Source organism: Mobula hypostoma, chromosome 27 (assembly GCF_963921235.1).
Source record: "Mobula hypostoma chromosome 27, sMobHyp1.1, whole genome shotgun sequence".
NCBI lineage: Eukaryota > Metazoa > Chordata > Chondrichthyes > Myliobatiformes > Myliobatidae > Mobula > Mobula hypostoma.
Genome location: NC_086123.1, coordinates 30766696 through 30786187, shown reverse-complemented (window position 1 = coordinate 30786187; position 19492 = coordinate 30766696). Strand labels below are relative to the sequence as shown.

The window sequence follows — 19492 nt, the reverse complement described above, 5'->3', positions numbered from 1 at the left end:
TTAAGGAGAATGCAGAAAATTAGATGGGTGATGCAGGTCAGTAATATGGAAGTGTTGAAGAGAGCGAGGAGAGAAAAGGAGTTGCTGAAGAATGTGCAGAAAAGGAAGCTGGAATATGCTGGACACTTGTTAGGAGGTGGTGGACTGCAGAAATTGTTATTGGAAGGGATGATACAAGGAAAGAGGGAAAGAAGGCGGCAGTGAACCACTTGGTACGATAATGTGAGGCAATGGACTGGGTTGAGTTATGCTGAGGCCAGAAAAAGAGCGCAAGATCAAAGATGGAGGTGCATAGCCGCCAACCCTGGATTCGGGACGGCACCCACTGACTGACTGATATTGTGATCATATTACTGAGATTTAAATGTAATGTAATTCGTATTATTTACTTGTATCCTTATGAATTTTGCATTTGTATTCAGGCAATTTATATAATATCAATAAAAATATTGAAAAAGAAAAAGAAAACTGATGTTTTGGGCCTTTCTTCAGGACTGGAAAGGAAGGGGAAAGACACCAAAATAAAAAGGTGGGGGGATTGCATAACTATACAATTGTGCTCAAATCAGTCATGGAACCTGAACTGGCTTGAAAAAAATTAAACCAAGTGCAATTTTTTGTTAGCTGCTGCTAGTGTATACTCTTTATTCACAATGCCTACATGGATAATTTAGTACTTAGTTTTATTATTCCTTTAGAAATAAATGCTAAGTCCATTGTATTTCAAGTCAAAAAAGTGAAACTGAGAATTATTAAAAGGATAAAAGGAACTTATTTTGCAGCTTAGTCATGAAAAATACATTTGTGAATTACAGAGCAAGTTCTATAATACATTGTGCATTTCAAAAATATACAAGATCACAAATTAGGATATCAGATACTTCCACAAATGCTGCTGACTCTCAGGAGTTTAGCTGATAAGTATATTTAAATCAATTTTCAACAGTTTTCTTTCAGCTTCTGTTATAAAATTACTAAAGGATTGACACTAAATATGTACAGTACTTACAGCTAGCATAGAACACTTACTTTTCAAGCAATTATAGTCTACACTATTTGGAAATGTCTCTTTCATTTCCTGCTCACGATGCACGACTGTTCCTTGATTGTGTTTTTACAAACCTGTGTTAAACATTTTGGAAAAAGAAACACCTTTTATGAATGTTGTTCAAAACTTGATGAAATTTGTGCGAGGTTTATAAGCTGATAATCGCACAAAATTTTACACACTTTGTCAATTAAACGTATAGCAGGGACAAAGTCCAGGAGTTGACCTCTTCAGTTTGAGACAAGCTTCATAAATTGATTATCTTAACTGGAGAAGTTTATGAAACTTAAACCCTTTCAAACATTGCGCAATACTAGATAGTAGTTCCTTTTTGGACGTGTAGCTTACATCCACAGATATGAATATGAAATGTAAGTTATAGAACAAAGTAAATTTTAATTTATTAGTATCAAAAGGGTGCACCAGGATGCAATTGTGTCTTTCAAAAAAAAATGGTTTCAGCTAACCTTTTTGTGGCACTGTTAGAAACTTCCCTATAGGAAGAAATTGTTTTCCTTGGATTGTTCAGCAAGTCAGCTGCTGTCACGGAGCTGGGATAGTGCATTAGTTGCCGAGAAAAAAAAACATTTAACAATGCTTCAATGGACTACAAGCTGTGATGCCCATCATTTTGTTACATGCCAGCCTTCTATCTTATTAATTCTTCTGTCTTCAGGACTTCAAGTGTATATTCATCTTAAACATCCAATCAACAGTCTCCATCAGGAAGGGCATGTTGTAATGTCTTGCAATGTTCCTAAATACCTGGATTTGCTCCATAAATCCCTGTATGTACATACATAGAAAAACAAAAGGGACAAATTAGGCAAGTCTTTTTGTGTTCCATGCCAGCAGGGATGGTGATGTTTTTTGATGGCTAATCTTGTGTCACTGTTTTGATCTTTACTAAGTTTCAGTTAGGCTAGTGTTTGCAGATCTGAGCAAAATGAGTAAACTTCCGAAAGACAAAAACAAAAGTGAAACAAAGAAGTAGTAAAGAAAGGGAAACAATTTTCAACCAATATCAGAAAAAAAAATTCCCACTGTAAAATCAAGCTTATTCAAACACACCAGAAGATACTGGTATGGAGTGAAACCTACCATCATAGAAATAGTCAAATCAAAGTCCCGGGCACAAGGACAGTAGATAGGCATGTTAGCTTCTTTGACACCTTTACATTTCGAACAAACCTAAAGATACAAAAAGGAAATTAAATCATTACATTTTTCAAGTTTATTCCAAGCAAGCAAACTTTATAGTTGCCATTCTATATCAACAAATAGAAAAGTACTTTAACTTGGAAGATGTGGCAATTCACTATTTAGATTCATTCATTCATTATGTGCTTTGTCATAAGATGTGGGCGATCATGGTTTTGACCATGACTGCTCTTGACAAATTTTTCTACAGAAATGGTTTGCCATTGCCTTCTTCTGGGCCGTGTCTTTACAAGTTGGATGACCCTGGCATTACCAATACTCTTCAGAGATTGTCTGCATGGCATCTGTGGTCGCATAACCAGGACTTGTGATATGTACCAGCTGCTCATACAACCATCCATCACCTGCTCCCATGGCTTCACATGACCCTGATCGAGGGGCTAAGCAGGTGTTACACCTTGCCCAATGGTAACCTCCAGGCTAGCGGAGGGAAGAAGCGCCTTACATCTCTTTTGATAGAGATGCATCTCTACCCTGTCACCCTATTATTTAGATTACATATCAATACATACATTAAAATAGCACAGGTGGTTAAGATAGAAAAATTAAGCAGATTAATAAGTTAATATACACAGATTTGCAACAAATACCATAATAAACACAGTTCCCCAAAAAATAAATTGTACCAAATGAATCTGAAAAACACAGATCTGGTCAAGACATAAGAGAGTTCGCAGATGATTGATATCTGGAGCAACACACACAAAACACTGTAGGAATACAGCAGGAATGCAGAAAAATGTACAGCTGCTGGTTCAGGTCAAGACTCTTCAACAGTATTGAAAAGAAATAGGGCGGAAGCCCAAATAAAAGGGTGGCTGGAGGGAGAGGAGCACAAGCTGAGGGCTGATAGGTGAATTCAGATGAGAGGGAAAAGATAGGAAGGTCACGTACAGGGAAAAGAGAAATGATGTGAGAAGCTGGGAGATGATAGGTGGAAGAGGCAAAGGGATGAAAGAGAGGACAGTTGATCATGGAGTAAAGGGAGAGAGGTGAAAGACCAGAGGGAGGAAAGTGTAGGTGATGGGCAGATTGTGAGGGTGGGGGAGAGGAGGAGAGGGGGTAAAAGAACCAGAGGGATAGAGGGAAGGCATAGGGGAAAACAGTGAGGTGATGTTATCAAAAATTAGAGAAATCAATGTTGGTGCCATTAGGTTGGAGACTACTAAAACAAAACATGAGCTGTTAGTCCTCCAATCTACATTTGGCCTCAACGTGGCAATAAAGGAGGTGTGGAGTACCAACTCTTTCTCCGCTACATTGATTCCATTGCATTGGTGCTGCTTCCTGTAACCATGATGATGACAATTTCATCAATTGTTATTGAAAACAATTGGATATCTCTGACACCTTGCTCTCTTTTCTTGATCTCAGTTTCCATCTCCCTTTTCACAAACCCACTGACTCCCACAGTAACCTTGACTACGCTTCTTCCCACGCTGTCACTTGCAAAGATGCTATTCCCTTATCTCAGTTCCTCCATCTGCACTGCATCAGTTCTCATAATGAGACATTTCATTTCATGATATATGAGCTGTCTTCTTTATTTTTCCTTCAGAAAATGGAGTTCCCGTCCATTGCTATCAATGCAGCACTCACCCGCATCTCCTTCATTTCCCACACATCAGCCTTCACCCCATCCCACCGTTCCTCCTCCCTCCCAAGACATAACGGGTATAGAACTCCCTTTATCCTCAACTACCACTCCCAAGATTCTGCATTCAACTTATCATCCTCTGTACTTTCCACCTTCTCTAACGAAATCCTACCACGAGGCACATCTTTTCCTCCCCTCTCTGTGCATCCTTCTCCACTGATTCCCATCCAGGCACTTATCCCCGTAACTGTGCTATATGTTAGACCTGTCCCTACACCCTCACCATCAATCAGGGCTCCAAACAGTCCTCCAGGTGAGGCAGCACTTGTGAATCCATTGGGTCTTGCATTGTATCCAATGCTCCCAGTAAGGCCTCGTCTACATCAGCAAAACTCGATGCAGATTGGAGAAATGACTTCACCGAGCATCTGCACTTTGCCCACCATCACAACTAGGATGTCTTGGTGGTCAGCTATTTTAATTCAGCTTCCCATTCCCACACTGACATGCCTGTCCATGGCCTTGTCTAGTGCCCAGTTAAAGACAGATGTAGAATGGAGGACCAGCACCTCATACTCTGTCTTGGTAATGTCCAACTTGTCAACATCAATACAAGTTTCTCTAATTTCTTAATTTCTGGCAACTACTCCCCTTACTCACCCGCCGCCCCTCCCCCCCATTTTGTGGTCCCACTACCTTTTTCTTTCTATGTCCTCATGACCTGCCCACCACCTGCACCTTCCTCTGATTTTCCAGGTCCTTTCCTTTATTCCATGGTCTACCTCCTTCTCTTCTCAGATTCTTTCTTTTATAGCCCTTCGCCTCTTCCACCTGTCACCTCTCAGCTTCTCACATCATTTGGTTTCCCCTCCTATCTCCCCAGCTTCCTACCTTACCGGTCACCTGCATTCACTCATTACCTGCTAGCTCATGCTCCTCTTCTGGCCTCTTTCTTTCTAGTCCTGATGAAGAGTTTCAGCCCGAAACATTTACTGTCCATTTCTCTTCACTATGCTGCAAGGTCTACTGCTCTCCTACACCATCTTATGAGGTTGCTAAAGATCTGGTCAAGGTCTGTAGAGTACTTTTCAGTACACTTGTCAGAGCCAAATTACTGAGTTTGGATGATGACATGCGGATCAGGACTGGTATTGGAACTATTCATTATCATCATTATGTGCTATGGTCTTTCCATGACATGATTGCTCTTGGCAAATTTTTCTTCAGAAGCGGTTTGTCATTGCCTTCTTCTGGGCAGTGTCTTTACAAGACGGGTGACCCCAGGCATTATCAATACTCTTCAGAGATTAACTATCTGCTTGGGGTCAGTATTCGCAGAACCAGGACTTGTGATATGCACCAGCTGCTCATACGGCCATTCACCACCTGCTCCCGTGGCTTCAAGTAACCCTGATCAGAGGGTGCTAAACAGGTGCTACACCTTGCAGGTGACCTGCAGGCGAGCAGAGGGAAGAGACACATCTCCACCCCGTAACCCAGATTGGAACTATTAGTGTTTCTAAATTGTATCCAAGAACTGATCTCAGGAACCAAATGTTCAGAAGAAACAAACCAGGGAATTGGGACAATGGGTGTGAAAATTAATTACATCATGACCTGTGCAAATGCATAAATGGACAGATAATAGTAGACAAAACTTATTACTGATAAATCTAACACACAGGGGTAAGCTTTCATTGCCAAAATAATCAAATGGAAGGTCTGAGGACTTTTTGATCCATTGTAAACTGCTCTGGTCTGATCACTTTTACACATAGTTATCAAGATGCAAGTGAAATGTTCAAGTTCTGAAACTGAAGCAAAGAACCTGATGTTCTTGAATATTCAAATTGAGTTAATATTAACTAAATTTGAATAATCTAAGAACTTCCATTTCAATATCATAACTATTTATTGCAATTCTTACAACGGGGTATAGGCCTATTGTACAGCATTTCAGCAGATCTTTTTTAATACACTTTTAAACATTTAAAAAGTAAGCATTTTAAAATTCAGGAAATTAAGATTTTCTGTTTTCCATGTTGATTTGCTTGCCGATATTACCACAAACCACAAATATTAAACTACTGCTTTACCATCCCATTTTTATATTTGTGAATGTTACACAAGATTTTCCTGTGTCTGATGTATGTCATTAAGGAACATATGTCAATATGACAGAGGTAATCTTTTACAACTTATATGAATGACCTGGATCAATAATACAGTTTTACTCAATAGCTGGTGCTATGTAATGGTTGGAGAATGTGGATGATGTGCATACCAAATCCTGAAGCGTATAGGCCATCATTTTCTTTTTCAGTGCTTCAACCAGTGCCATTTCTATAGCATCCGAGTCATACGTGCCCTGGCAGTTAGTGCAACACCACTTGGGTAATAATGTGCCATCCTGCTGAAAAAGCAAAAAATATAATTGATTAAGGTTGGTTGGTTGTTCGTCCATCGTTGACGTCGATGAGGACCTCGACACCATTATGATGGTGTCGAGACTAGTGTGTGATTTGGATTTAAGTGAGGGAGAGTTGCGCTCTCTCTTCCCAATTCCCATCTGGATCCAGTGGCAAGACAGAGTCTAGACGGCTGGAGATGGGACTAGGCGCTGTGGATGACCAGGACGTCTTCTGTGTCTTGTCCTGCTCTACACGTTCCACGACGCTTGCAGAGACCGCCTTCGTGACCGTTGGACCTTCCATAGGTCTCGTCCGCTCAATCCACCGGAGCCTGTCTTCACATGCTGGGATAGACAACTCCCTATCACACCGAGGGTTTGAGACCCGTCGGCTACCCTCACCTGGTTTAGCCGGCTTGTCGAAGCAGTTGCCCGGGGTGTGGCCGCTGTCGCATGCAAACAGCTACGGGGAGCCACAGGTGAGAGCTGAGTGCCAGGTGGGGACCAAAGGTGGACTAACCGCCCTGAAAAGGACACGACATGTTCCCCCACCTGAGGTGCTACCCCTCCCTGACGCCCCATACCCCATGATTAAGGACAAGTTCCATAAACTCATAGACTGACGCAATTTTAGAAATAAAGTTGTTGGTTTTATATTGTAGAAATATTTCACAATCTTAAACAAAATCATGGGAAATAGACAATTAGTTGCATAATCAGCTTCAAATATTAATAAAATATGGCCAGTGATAGAAAACTAATTTATTCACAAGAAAAATTCAAAAAATTTCAAATTATGAACATATGTTGTACATAATTCAATCCATCCTTATGGTTTTTACAAAGATTTGGAAATGAGCTATAATTGTGTCTTGCATTTATTTTATTACAAACACACTTACCTTAAAAAATATCATTATTTAGTGTTTCTGGCATTTTTTGTTCATCCCTCGCTACACTGCTGAACCACACATGTCCTCTCAAGTTTGCTCCACCATTTCATAGCTGGGGCTGTAACTCGTTCATTTTTGATTGATTCACTGTTAATTGAACCAATAGTTCAATCACTATTGATGAGATACAGCATGGAGTAGGCCCCTCTGGCCCTTTGAGCCATGCTGCCTAGCAACCCCCAATTTAACACTAGCCTAATCAGGGACAATTTACAATGACTAATTATTCTACCAACTGGTGGGTCTTTGAACTTTGGAAGGAAATTGGAGCACTCAGAGGAAATCGGAGCACTCAGAGGAAATCTTCACGATCAAGGGAATAACGTACAAATTCCTTACAGGCTGCGGTGGGAATTGAACCCTCGTTGCTAGTACTATGAAGCGCTGTGTTAACTACTATGCCACTATGCTGCCCCATTTGCTTTATGTCCTTCACCATCACTTGGTTAAAACTCTGGAATCTGTCTCTGACAACTTTGAGGGTACTCCCACAACTCAAGGGCTGTAGTTCAAGGAGGAAATTGAACAGCATCTTCTCAAGGGTAACAAGGGATAGGCAATTAAATACAGGCTCAGCCTGCAAAGCCCATATTCCTCGAATGAATAAAAAATTATTGCTTCTTAGTGAAAATGATGAGCACAGAAAATATTCCATGTGACAGAAACGTTTCAATGAAATAAGATCAATTCCTCAGTTGTAATGTAGCAGTGTAGCCCAGTACAACAGGCTGCCCTTCATACTGTCCACTGACAATTCACTAATGTCAAAGGGACAACAAAATCCTATTTTCTACCATATTTATGACAGGTTATGTCATGTTTAGACTCAATGCTCCCTCCCCTCTTGAAATACTGCCAAAAATGATAAAACCACAAGGATACGAAACGGCTTCCTCCCACAGGCAGTCAGACTGCTAAATAGCTGCTGTACCTGACTCTGCTTTGGACACTTTTAACTTGCAATGGACACTTATAACTTGATTTTAACTGACATGTGGCTGTTGTGTTTTACTATTTATTGTTATGTTTATTATTTAGTGTTGCGTTTGTTATGTTATGATTGCACTGCTCCTGGGAAACGCTGTCTCATTCTGCCCTGCAGAGCTGATGTATGGTTAGAATCACAATAAAGTTTTTTGAATCTTTGAATCTTGAATCTTACTCCTTACTAACCTGCAAGATGGAAGGGTCTTTGCAGAGGTCCAAATCTCGGCAAAAGTTACAATTCCTGCAGATGATCTCGGGCACTATGTAGGACCGGCAAGGGTCCTTAAACTGTGCTTCTTCAGAGAATTCCCCCACATCGATTAGACGCAAAAGATCCCGTTTCAATTTGTTAACCTGATTGGTTATGTTTGAATCCAGAGACAAAATCTGTTTGAAGACAACAGTGCATTAACAAACATAGCTTTTGTACACATAACAAACAGCAGCCAGGTTACTTATTTATAATAAGAGGGGGATTACTTATCCAAACTTTATCCTTCAGAAATGATTAAAGATGTAAGGGAATGGGAAGTTTTCTGTGAACAATAAGATCAGATACCCAAGAACAGCAGTCAGATGAAGCATGACCCCTATATTATACATCAAACCTAAAGTACATGTTAAAAATGTTATAGAAATAACATTTCTAGGGGATACAAGAATCAGTATTGGTATTTTTGCTGATTCATAATATTTCAGATTCAAAACCCCTTTCAGAGATCTAATTGGAAATTGTCACTCTTTATTTTGTATTGAGAGGTGCCTGGCTTAGAGAGATGTTAAATTTGCCCTCACAGATTAATGTTACAAGATATTTTGGCATTATTTTGGAAGCTAAATCTTTGAGTTGTGTACATATTGGCTGGTACTTTTTTTTTCCAAATTTACTTGCCTTCAAATAGGATTTCACGTTGTGAAGTTACTCTAAAACTATTTCCCTAAAGGGAAAATGATGCAAGTTCAATTTAACTGATTTACTGGTGGATGGCAGGGGAGCTCCATGGCCTCAGTTGTAGCGAGGACTAGGCCTCAAGCCGTGGTGTCTCCTGTTCACAACTGCCCAGGAGAGAAGCAGAGTCATTGCACTCCACCAGAAGCGATGTGGCGCGGCTTCCAAGCTGGAGTTGATGCTGCCCCCTAGTGTTTGTTTGGCAGAAGACAAGCTGCATTGTGTTCAACTGCAGAGTGCTGCAACATTCATGGACTCAGGGTCCTGGACTATATCTTTCGTGTAACTGTTGGTACTGTGTAATGCACCTTGGCCCCAGAGTATTGCTGTTTTGTTTGGCTGTATTCATACATAGTTGAATGACAATTGAACTTGAACTTTGAACCTGCTAACCATTTACAACTGCCCTGCAGTTCATGGTCAAAGTGTTTTGTTAATTCCAAGTTTATCTACTGTCTGAATTAAAAATTTCTCCAGTAGGAATTTGAACAATAATTCAGAGAAATGGATTACTAACCCAATCATTAAATCAATATGTTACTGAATGCAAGTGGACAGCTACTAGAGGAAAAAAAACAATTTATAGGACTAAGGAGAAAGAATGCTGGATTGGGAGATTGCTCTACCAGCGACTAATCTGACCATCTTCTGTACTGTAAGAATTCTGTGATTGCATAATAGATTCAAAAGAACATTATGACAGAGTTTCTGTCCAGAGAATAAACATTTATGTTCATCCGCAGTGAAATGAAATTTATCTAAAATGAAAACGCACGTTTTAGTTTCGCAACCTTCCTTCCAAAATAGCAAATCTAAAATAACATTTATACCACTCGAGGTAAATTTGCAGCTCCATTTGCCTCACCTTGCAGACTGATTTGATGAATTCCAGAGCTGGATTATTGAATGGAAGATAGGAGCCCGGCAGAACTGGGAACATCTCAGAGGATTCAGTGGAGTGCCTGTTGCTGCTCACCTTCTTCTGAATCTTTTGGGTAATAGTGAAGAAGTTCTGTGTGAGCTCATTAGATACATATTCCTGAGAGAAGGTGATCAACCCTGCAGAATTGAAGAGTAAAAAGACATCTTTTGTACGCCCACCACATTGCATTCTTATGATAAGATTCACATTCTCATATGCTTAGCTAAAAAGACTTCTCTAAAGTACTTTAGAAAGTTATTGGTGACTACCTTAAATTAATTGATGATATGGGTTGCTTCACGCTGCTCTACACCCAGTGGTTTGTAGAGAATCACTGGCTAGCTACAGCAGACTCGCGCCCGACTTCCACACTGGCGTTGTGCAATATCAAAGTCAGGAAGGAAGTGGGAGGTCAGACAAAACTGCAGTGGCTGACATTCTGATTGGAAAAGTAAGTGGAGTAAGAGTTTTGGTTTCATTAGCAAATTGTAAAATTAGGCAGCTCTATCATGGATACCAGCCTCCAGAGTATCCGAGACATCTTCTAGGAGCAGTGCCTTCGGAAGGTGGTGTCCATCGTTGTGGATCCCCACCACCCAGGACATGCCCTCTTCTCACTGTTACCGTCGGGAAGAAGGTACAGAAGCCTGAAGGAACCCACTCAGCAATTCAGGAACAACATCTTCCCCTCTGCCATCCTATTCCTAAATGGACATTGAACCCATGAACACTACCTCACTACTGTTTTTATTTGTTCTTTTGCGCTATCTATTTTAACTTCACTATTTAACAGACATATTGTAATTCAGTATTTTTCCCTCTATACTTATTTATCATGTATTTCATTGTACTAGAAACAGAAAAACTACAGCACAATACAGGCTCTTCAGCCCACAACTCTGTGCCAAACATGTACTTACTTTAGAAGTTACCTAGGGTTACCTATAGCCCTCTATTTTTCTAAGCTCCACGTACAAACTGTTGCCATAAAGTCAAACTATTTCACGACATATGCCGCTGATATTAAATCTGATTCTTAACGTACGTAGTTAATTTAGCATAAACGGCAGTTTAAAATTTATAACAATTTTTGATCATAAACTATTTAGCTCCTTCTAAACATTTTAAAATCTGTCAAATGGTCAGCGGCATTTAAATACAATTTCAAGGCCTTTGCCTCTGGATCACTATGATAGCATTTTGACAGTTTGCTGCTATCAAAATGTCAGGAGCTACTGCTTGAGGTCACGTCTGCCCAACATGACGACCATGGCAGTGACTCTAAAAGTACAGCCAAGTTGGCAGGTTCATCAGAAGGAAGGATGAGGTACAAGCCAGTACAATGATCATAGCTGAGCTGTTCGCACCCTCTCTGTGATGTTGTATAGCCATAAACTAGGTAACAGTGTAACCACAAAGGTTCCATAAGTAGGCCTGACAACAACCTGAAATCATTCTTCCATTAAAACGAAAATGTTTGCGGCCGGATAAAGTATTCTTTAGACAGAAATCTGCTGAACACCTTCCAAATAGTGCCTTCAGAAATTTTACATGCAGCTTAGATGGGGTGTAGTGCCTTGGTTTAACACTGGCTTAACATCTCAACTCATCAAACTCAGCACTTCTTACAATGCTGCTTCCCGGTAGAACAGCATTGGCAGATCAGCCTGGACTTCATATTTCATTTGTGTAAAACAGCAGAGGCAAATGTGCTGTCATTTTGATGCATCTTGCATTAATAATTGAGAGCTAATAGAGTGGAAACCACTACAAAACAGAATTTACTTTGATTCCTGCAGAAAATCTTCATTTCCAAGGTGCAGGTAAAAAAAAAAGCATAATTCTGCAATAATAAACACAAGAGGTTCTGCAAAGTTCAAAGTTCAAAAGAAAATTTATTATCGAAGTCACCATATGAAACCATGGGATTCATAGGTTTATTCTCTTGCAGGGATACTTAATAAAACTGATAACCATAATAGAATTATGCAAAAGATAAATGGTACAAATACAAAAAGAAAGAAGAAAAAAATCAGCAATAAATATTGAGAATATGAGATGAAGAGTCTCTGAAAGCAAGTCCACAGGCTGTGGGTACGTGTCAGTAATGGGGCAAGTGAAGTTGAGGGAAGTTGACTCCTCTGGTTCAGAAGTCTAATGGTTGAGGGGTAGTAACTATTCCTGAACCTGGTGGTATGGGTCCTGAGGCTCCCGTACTTTCTTCTTGATGTCAGCAGTGAAAGAGAGCATGACCCGAATGTTAGGGGGTGATGGATGTAGCTTTCCTGTGATAATGCTCCATGCAGATGTGCTCAATGGTGGGGAGGTCTTTACCCTTAATGGACTGGGCTGTATCCACTACTTTTTGTAGCAGTTTCCATTCAAGCGTATTTATCGGTGTTTTCATACCAGGCTGTGATGCAGCCAGTCAATATACTCTCCACTACACAGTGGTGATGGAGATTATGGAGGAGATGTTGCCAATCAGAGTTGACTTGGGGTCTGCAAGTGAGGAAATCAAGGATCTAATTGCATAAGGTGGTATTGAGGCTAAGGTTTCGAAGCTTATTGATTAGTTTTGAGGGGATAATGGTACTGAATGCCGAATTATAGTCAATAAAGAGCATTCTGAAGTATGCATCTTTGCTGTCCAGAAGTTCCAGGGTTGAGTGAAGAGCCAATGACATGGCGTCTGTTGTAGACCTGTAGTACTGGTAGGCAAATTGAAGCACATGCAAGTTGCTTCTCCGGCGGGAGTTGGTATGCTTCATCACCAACCTCTCAAAACACTTCATCACTGTGGATGTAAGTGCTACTGGCAATAGTCATTGAGGCAGGTTACTATGTTTTTATTAGGCACCAGTATAATCGAGTCCTGCTTGAAGCAGGAAGGTACTTCAGACTGCCTCTGTGAGAAGCTAAAGATATCGGTGAACCATCCAGCCAGTTGATCAGTGTTGGTCTTTAGTACTCGGCCAGGTACCCCATCTGGATCGGATGCTTTCTGAGTGTTTACGATCTAAAAGATGCTCTCACATCAGCCTCAGGGACTGAAATCACAGGATCATTGGGGGCTGTTCATGAAGGGTCCTCCATGTTTTGACAGTCATAACGAGCTTAGAAGGCATTGAGCTCATCTAGAAGCAAAGCCCTGTTGTTGCCTACGTCACTTGATTTGCCTTTATAAGTAGTGATAGTATTCAAGACCTGCCACATCTGTCAAGCACCCGTTGATTCAAATTTAGCCCAAAATTGACACTTCGCCCATGGGAGGCTTTTCAGAGATCATATCTGAACCTGTTGGAGCTTTCTTAGTCACTATCTGATCTGGCCCTCAGCAGATTGTGGATCTCATGGTTCATTGGGGCTGCTGGCTGGGAAAGACTGAACGATTTTATGGGGAACACTTGTTTACAATGCTGGAAATCCAGAGCAACACCCACAAAATACCGGACGAATTCAGCAGGTCAGGCAGCATCTATGGAGAGGGATTCCCCTCCACAGATGGACTGACCTGCTGAGTTCCTTCAACATTTCGTGTGTGTATTCCTGTAATAAGTACAGCCTAAAATGCCATTACATGGCTCATATTTAACATAATTTAAAAACTCTTTTAGATGTATTCAGCCATAAGTAACAATATCTGTCTTTCTAAAACTGCCCTGTCTTAATTCATTAATTAAACAATTTGCCACCAATCGTTTATTTTTGATTTCTGACATAATTCAAGAGATATTCTGATCTTCAAAATTATTTCAAAGTTACTTCAAAATTATTTCAAAAGCTAAAGAAACATGCAGAATGATATAAAATCTAATGCTTCACTACAAGCAGCAAGAGTTTTATGTTTTAAAATTTCCTACCTGCTGAAGTACCGGTTTCTCCTGCCGGATCTTGCGAGATTTGGCTGACTCCTCGCTGCTTGATAGGAGTGCACCCTGGGGCACTGCGTCTCAGCTCTTCTTTCATGCTGTGGTACACTGCTACAATATATGCTGTAATAATAGATTCCATTATAGTGAGGTATATTAGATTGTGTAATGAGTGATAAGCAACTCTAGTTAAGTGATCATTTGACTATTAACAACAATATAAACTCTGCAGTATCTGAGGTGGAGAACAGTTATTTGGATTCAAGGTGGCAGACTTCAATGTTGAAATAAACATAATACACAGGAAACAAGGCAAGTCTCTTCAGGATAAAACATCAGGGAGATGTTTAAATTATTTTCATTCTGATCTGATAACAAAAATTGTACCATAAGTTATACAATAAAAATGGATCAAATGAAACCACACAATGTCCACAAAAATTTTAAAAACTCATATATTGTAGATACTGTTCAATCAGCAAGGAAAACTCTAAAAATCGGTTTTTTTGTTCTAATTGTGTTCTTTCTTGTAAAAGCTGGGCAAATTTTATGCTTAATTTACAGATTTATTATGAATGCAACTTACAAGATGCTATGCGCCTGTGATGCTGCCACAAACAAGTCTTTTCGTTGCTTCTCTGTGTAAACATATTGTGTATTTGACAATGAATGGGCAGAACAGATGAGGCAGATAGGGCTCATCAGTCGTGGTTGACAGCTGAACTCGGGAGAAGGAAAACTCTGATCTTAAACCTCCGTTTTCCTTGCAGCCATATCCACCCATGGGGAAGGTTTCGGGAGTAAACTCAGAGGAAAAATCTGGAGCTGGAGTCCCTAAGGCAGCCCTACGTTAAGTTCAATGCTGACTGGCAACTCCTACGACATCACTGGTGCCAAACTATTGAAATCTGCCATTCCTTTGGGTTCATCAGCTATGTGTAGAGGGGGAGCCTGCTGCATGGGCATCAGCTTTCTCTTCATATTGGTTTGCATATTGTGTAGACAGCTAGAATGCAAAATCCATGGTCAACCCCAATCAATGGGAAGAACATTCCAATAAACCAGAGAGCAACAGTAACAGCAAAACTATTTCTGCTGTAACCTGCAATGTCATAACCTGGTAAATCCCTCACTAAGTTAATAAAGTGCTAGGCATCCATGACCCTGTTCAATGAGGGGGGTTGAAAATAGCACCTAGGTTCCCTTAAAGTGAATGTCAAATTCACTGAGCTGCAATACAAGAATTTATGATAAGAGAAGTATCTGAACTTAGGGCACAAGGTTCTGTCTAGAACAAGAGAAGTCTTTAAAGTGACCAAAATCCTGACAAGTCAACCCATTAGACATTTAGAAGTGGACTTCGGTCAGTAGAAGTTTGAGAAAGATGTCCGTTTAACTTCTAGTTGACCATATCCTCATCCTTCCATACTATTAGAGATTGTGGGATCTTTCTTTAAATCAACTTTAATAAAAAGGCCATGAGCCGAAGGTGTGGCACAGAAAAAGTCTCTCTGTCCACAAACAAGATGTAGCCAAGGACATAATTTATGTTAATCATTCTCTTCATAGCCTGTTTGTGCAATTTCAGAAAAGGAAGGACTTTTAGGGAAACTGAACATATGACAGTAATGTCAGAATAAAACTGACTACAAGCTTATCATATATGGTTGACTCATGCCATTAATTGAATGTTTGTCTACTGGATGAAGACATTGTACCTAATCTCTAAATGTGTAAGAATGCCTTGTTTTGTACAATTGTTGAATGCATCAGAAGAGATGCATAATGAGATGAAAGGGTCCCTCTCTCTTCTGCATATAAATATGCAGGTAAACTTGGGTGATTCCTTGCTCCACATCACTCTCCATTTCCTTGGATGAGTGCAGCACCAATAGCACTTTAAAAGCTTGATACATCCAAGACAAAGTAGCCCCAGAACTGGCATCCCATTCACTAGCTTCAACAGTCACTCCCTCCATCTTAGCAAGCAAGGACTGTTGAGCATTACACTATAGGTTACACTCAACGTTAGCTTAGGCTAACACTCTGCAAATAAATGTACGTCCACATTGAAAAACAGAGGGTTCCAGTGGCATGACTTCATCCACTGTGATGAAGTGCTTTGGGAGGTTGATGATAAGGTTGGAACATCTGGACAGCAAAGATGCATACATCAGGATGCTTTTTATTGACTACAGTTCAGCATTCAATGACTGAAGTCATAGTCTCTGAGACGTAATTCATTAACTAAATCAACTTAGGAGTAACTCATTCACAATGTAAATATAATTAAATGCATACATCCAAAAAGTAACTTTTGGACTGCATATAGCGTGTTTGTCTTTATTAATTGAGGCATCAAGCTCAGGAGTCAGGAAGTTACATTGCAGGTTTACAAAACTCCAGTTAGGCTGCACCTGGAGTACTCCATGGAAATTATGAAAAGGGTGCAGAAGAGATTTAGCAGGATGGACAAACTTGCTTTTTTTTCTGGAGCGGTGGAGGCTGAGAGGAGATCTAACAGAGCAGAGGTTCCCAACCTTTTTTATGCCATGGACCCCTACCACTAACATGGGGTCCGTGGACCCCAGCTTGGAAACCCTTGTGATAAAGGGTTATGAGATTATGAGAAGAATATATAGTATCTTCCCCACCCCCAAGTCAATATGTGTTGGGTATGCATTTAAAGTGAGAGGAGGAAGTTAAAAGGAGATGGACAAGTTTTTTTTTTACATAAAGAGTAAATACGATGCCTGGGTTTTGTGGTGAAGACAAATATGATAGAGGGATTCAGAAGGCTCTTCGATGGGCACATGAATGGGCAGAGAATAGTTGGATATGGACTTTGTGTAGGCAGAAGGGACCAGTTTAGTTAGGAATTTAATTGCTATGTTAATTAGTCCTGTACTCTACTGTTCTATGTGCTATTGAGAAATGCAAATTACCTGAGACAATCATGAGGAAATAACTCTGGCACGAAGCATCCTGTGGTAGATATTGCATGATATTCCAGTTATTATCCAAAAGGTCTTCTACATCACTACTGCCTTCATCGTCCTCTGAATGAACCTCTTCAATATCACTGTCACTGTTTTCATCACCGTCAAGTCCCTCTGCTTCCTTATTACTCTCAGCCTTTGCAAAACAGAAATCATCACACAGATCAGTTTTGTTATAAAAGCAAAAACCAGAGTTATTAGCAAAGCAAACTATTTAATGCTGCACTCACTACCATCTTCTTTGGCGGCAGAGTTGAAACTGTTCCATAATGGGCACAGCCATCCTTATGAACTCTCACTGATTAGAACCCTATTTCAGGGACACGGTTGGTGTCCTTTGTCTTTGCTTGCTGATCAATAGCAACTACTTTGGGACCTCAACTATCTAACAGGTAAGTGCAAACAAGGGAGTTGTAAGTGTAGATATTTTGCTACTGTACTGCCCTCGATGACGTGCTGTAACATCAACTAGACAGTCAGCCAAGCTTCATTCAAAAGTGTCATGACAGTCAGGAACTGGCCTCCTAGCTCCTTTGGTTTATTGCACTCAATGGCATAACATAGTGAATAAGGAGTGAAATATCAATGCTTCTGCCGGGGAAACAACGGGATGGCTTTAGGTAGAAACTTCGGATAAACCTCTGGCTTACAGCCAGACAATGTGCTTTTATATTTTCTACTTCCTGGCTGCATAGGAAGTAACCTGATACAAATCTGAAACTGCTTATTAAAATAAAAGCTGAATGAACGCATAAATCAATTGCTTGAAAGGCAGAACAGCTGATTTCCAGGGTGAGCTGCATGGAACTGTGTCACTGGCCTTGTGCACTCACTGTGGTAGATGTGGTTATGGGATTTTGCATAATCAGCATTTGGGTGACATCACTAAAATGTAGTGATGCAAATTCAAGGCTAATAAGAGTAAAATCAGATGCATCACTCAGGACTGATCAAGGCACCAGGTGTATATACACGTAGTAACAATGCTCTTGGGACATTTGACCTTCTACATTTCCCCAGCACCACCAATAACCATAATCAAGCTGAAAAGGCTACACAGTCTGGTACGCAGTCAGGTGAACAGTAAGCAGCTCGCTGTCCCAGTGACAAGACCTTGTGGAGGCAGGGTATTCAACTGGTCTCACAGCATGAGGGAGAAAGCTGTTATCCAGTCTGGAAGTCATAGTCCTGATGCTCATGTACTTCCTTCCCGACGGTAGTGGGTCAAAGAGATTGTGGGATGGGCGGTAGGGATCTTCAATAATTCTTCGGGTCCTTTATCTGCAATGCTCCAGGTAAATGTCACAAAATGGGAGGGAGACCCCCAATGACCCTCTCAGCGGTTGTCATCAACTAGTAGGTGCCACAGGGATAAATGGTGGGACTGCAACTACTTACAATCTATATTTATGGCAAGGATGAAAAAAGTGTAATGTAAACAAATTTGCTGATATAAATATGGATGGGTTTGCATGTTATCAGGAGGACATGAAGAATGAGCAAAGAGTATAGAGTTGTTAGGTGAATGGGCAAGATGTTAGCATAATGTGGAAAAATCTGGTTATCCACTTTGAAGGAAGAATGAACAAGCAAGTTGTTATTTAAATGGAATTTGGCTATAGAAAGTTGAACCATAAATAGATCTGTGGCTCCTGGTACACGAATTACAAAAAGATAGTGTATGGATATGGCAAATAATTCGGAATATACAAGGTGGCACAGTAATGCATTAAGTAGTGCTTCACACCTATTTTAGCCAGGGTTCAATTCTTGTCTCCAAAGCTGTTTTGTATGGAGTTTGCATATTTTACTTGTAATCTTATACAAGTTTTTCCACTGGGTGCTCTGTTTCCTTCCACACCACAGATAGCCTGATTGGTGGGTTATTTTGCTACTATAAATAATCACCCAATGAGGTGGAAATATTCAATATAGGACTGATGGGCATGCACAAGAGAATAGATTACTGGGATACAAGTAGTGCAATGGGATTGCTTTGAGAGCCAGTATAAACTCAATGGGCCAAATGCTCTCCTCAAATATATGAAAGTTCATGGAATGTTGGATCTTCATACCAGGGTACAGAATATAAAATTAAAGTGAAATTATGATACAATTTCCCAGGGTGTTGTTGAAACAACATTTGGAATATGGTTTTGGTTTGCATATCTGAGAGGGTATGTACTTGCACTGGAGCAGTGCAGAGAAGGTTTACGGAGTTGAATCTGGGTTTGAGCTTTGGTTGATATCCACAGCAATGTGACTGACTCTTAAGCATACTCAAATGTCACCCAGTTTTAGGAAATAAGGGACAGACTATGCTAGCCTTGCTCATGACACTTGAACCCTAGAAATGAATATGTTTCAGAACACAGCTGAAGCACTTTGTTAGCAACCCCCCATGAATCATCTCCTATATAAATGTCACGACTCCAAGTGATTTGTGGTTTTGGTTCCTGATGTGCTTTCTTGTACCAATTGTAAGCCCATAAAATATCGTTATCCTGTGCACCATGAGATCCAGCAGCGTAGTT

General features: G+C 40.3%; 1 protein-coding gene across 3 annotated transcripts in view; it reads right to left on the bottom strand.

The window, feature by feature from the left end:
* Window positions 1–632: 632 nt before the first annotated feature.
* Window positions 633–19492, bottom strand: part of pole (polymerase (DNA directed), epsilon) — a 135227-nt gene continuing 116367 nt past the window's right edge. For 2 of the 3 annotated variants that reach the window (XM_063034149.1, XM_063034151.1), the window contains 7 exons: window positions 16905–17094; window positions 13951–14082; window positions 10031–10224; window positions 8403–8603; window positions 6151–6279; window positions 2150–2239; window positions 633–1834 (listed from right to left, as the gene is read on the bottom strand). In XM_063034149.1, the coding sequence (XP_062890219.1) occupies window positions 1721–1834; window positions 2150–2239; window positions 6151–6279; window positions 8403–8603; window positions 10031–10224; window positions 13951–14082; window positions 16905–17094 (1050 nt within the window). In that variant the 3' untranslated portion in view covers window positions 633–1720. The remainder of the gene's footprint in view (window positions 1835–2149; window positions 2240–6150; window positions 6280–8402; window positions 8604–10030; window positions 10225–13950; window positions 14083–16904; window positions 17095–19492) is intronic. The other variant, XM_063034150.1, reaches the window with a different exon arrangement.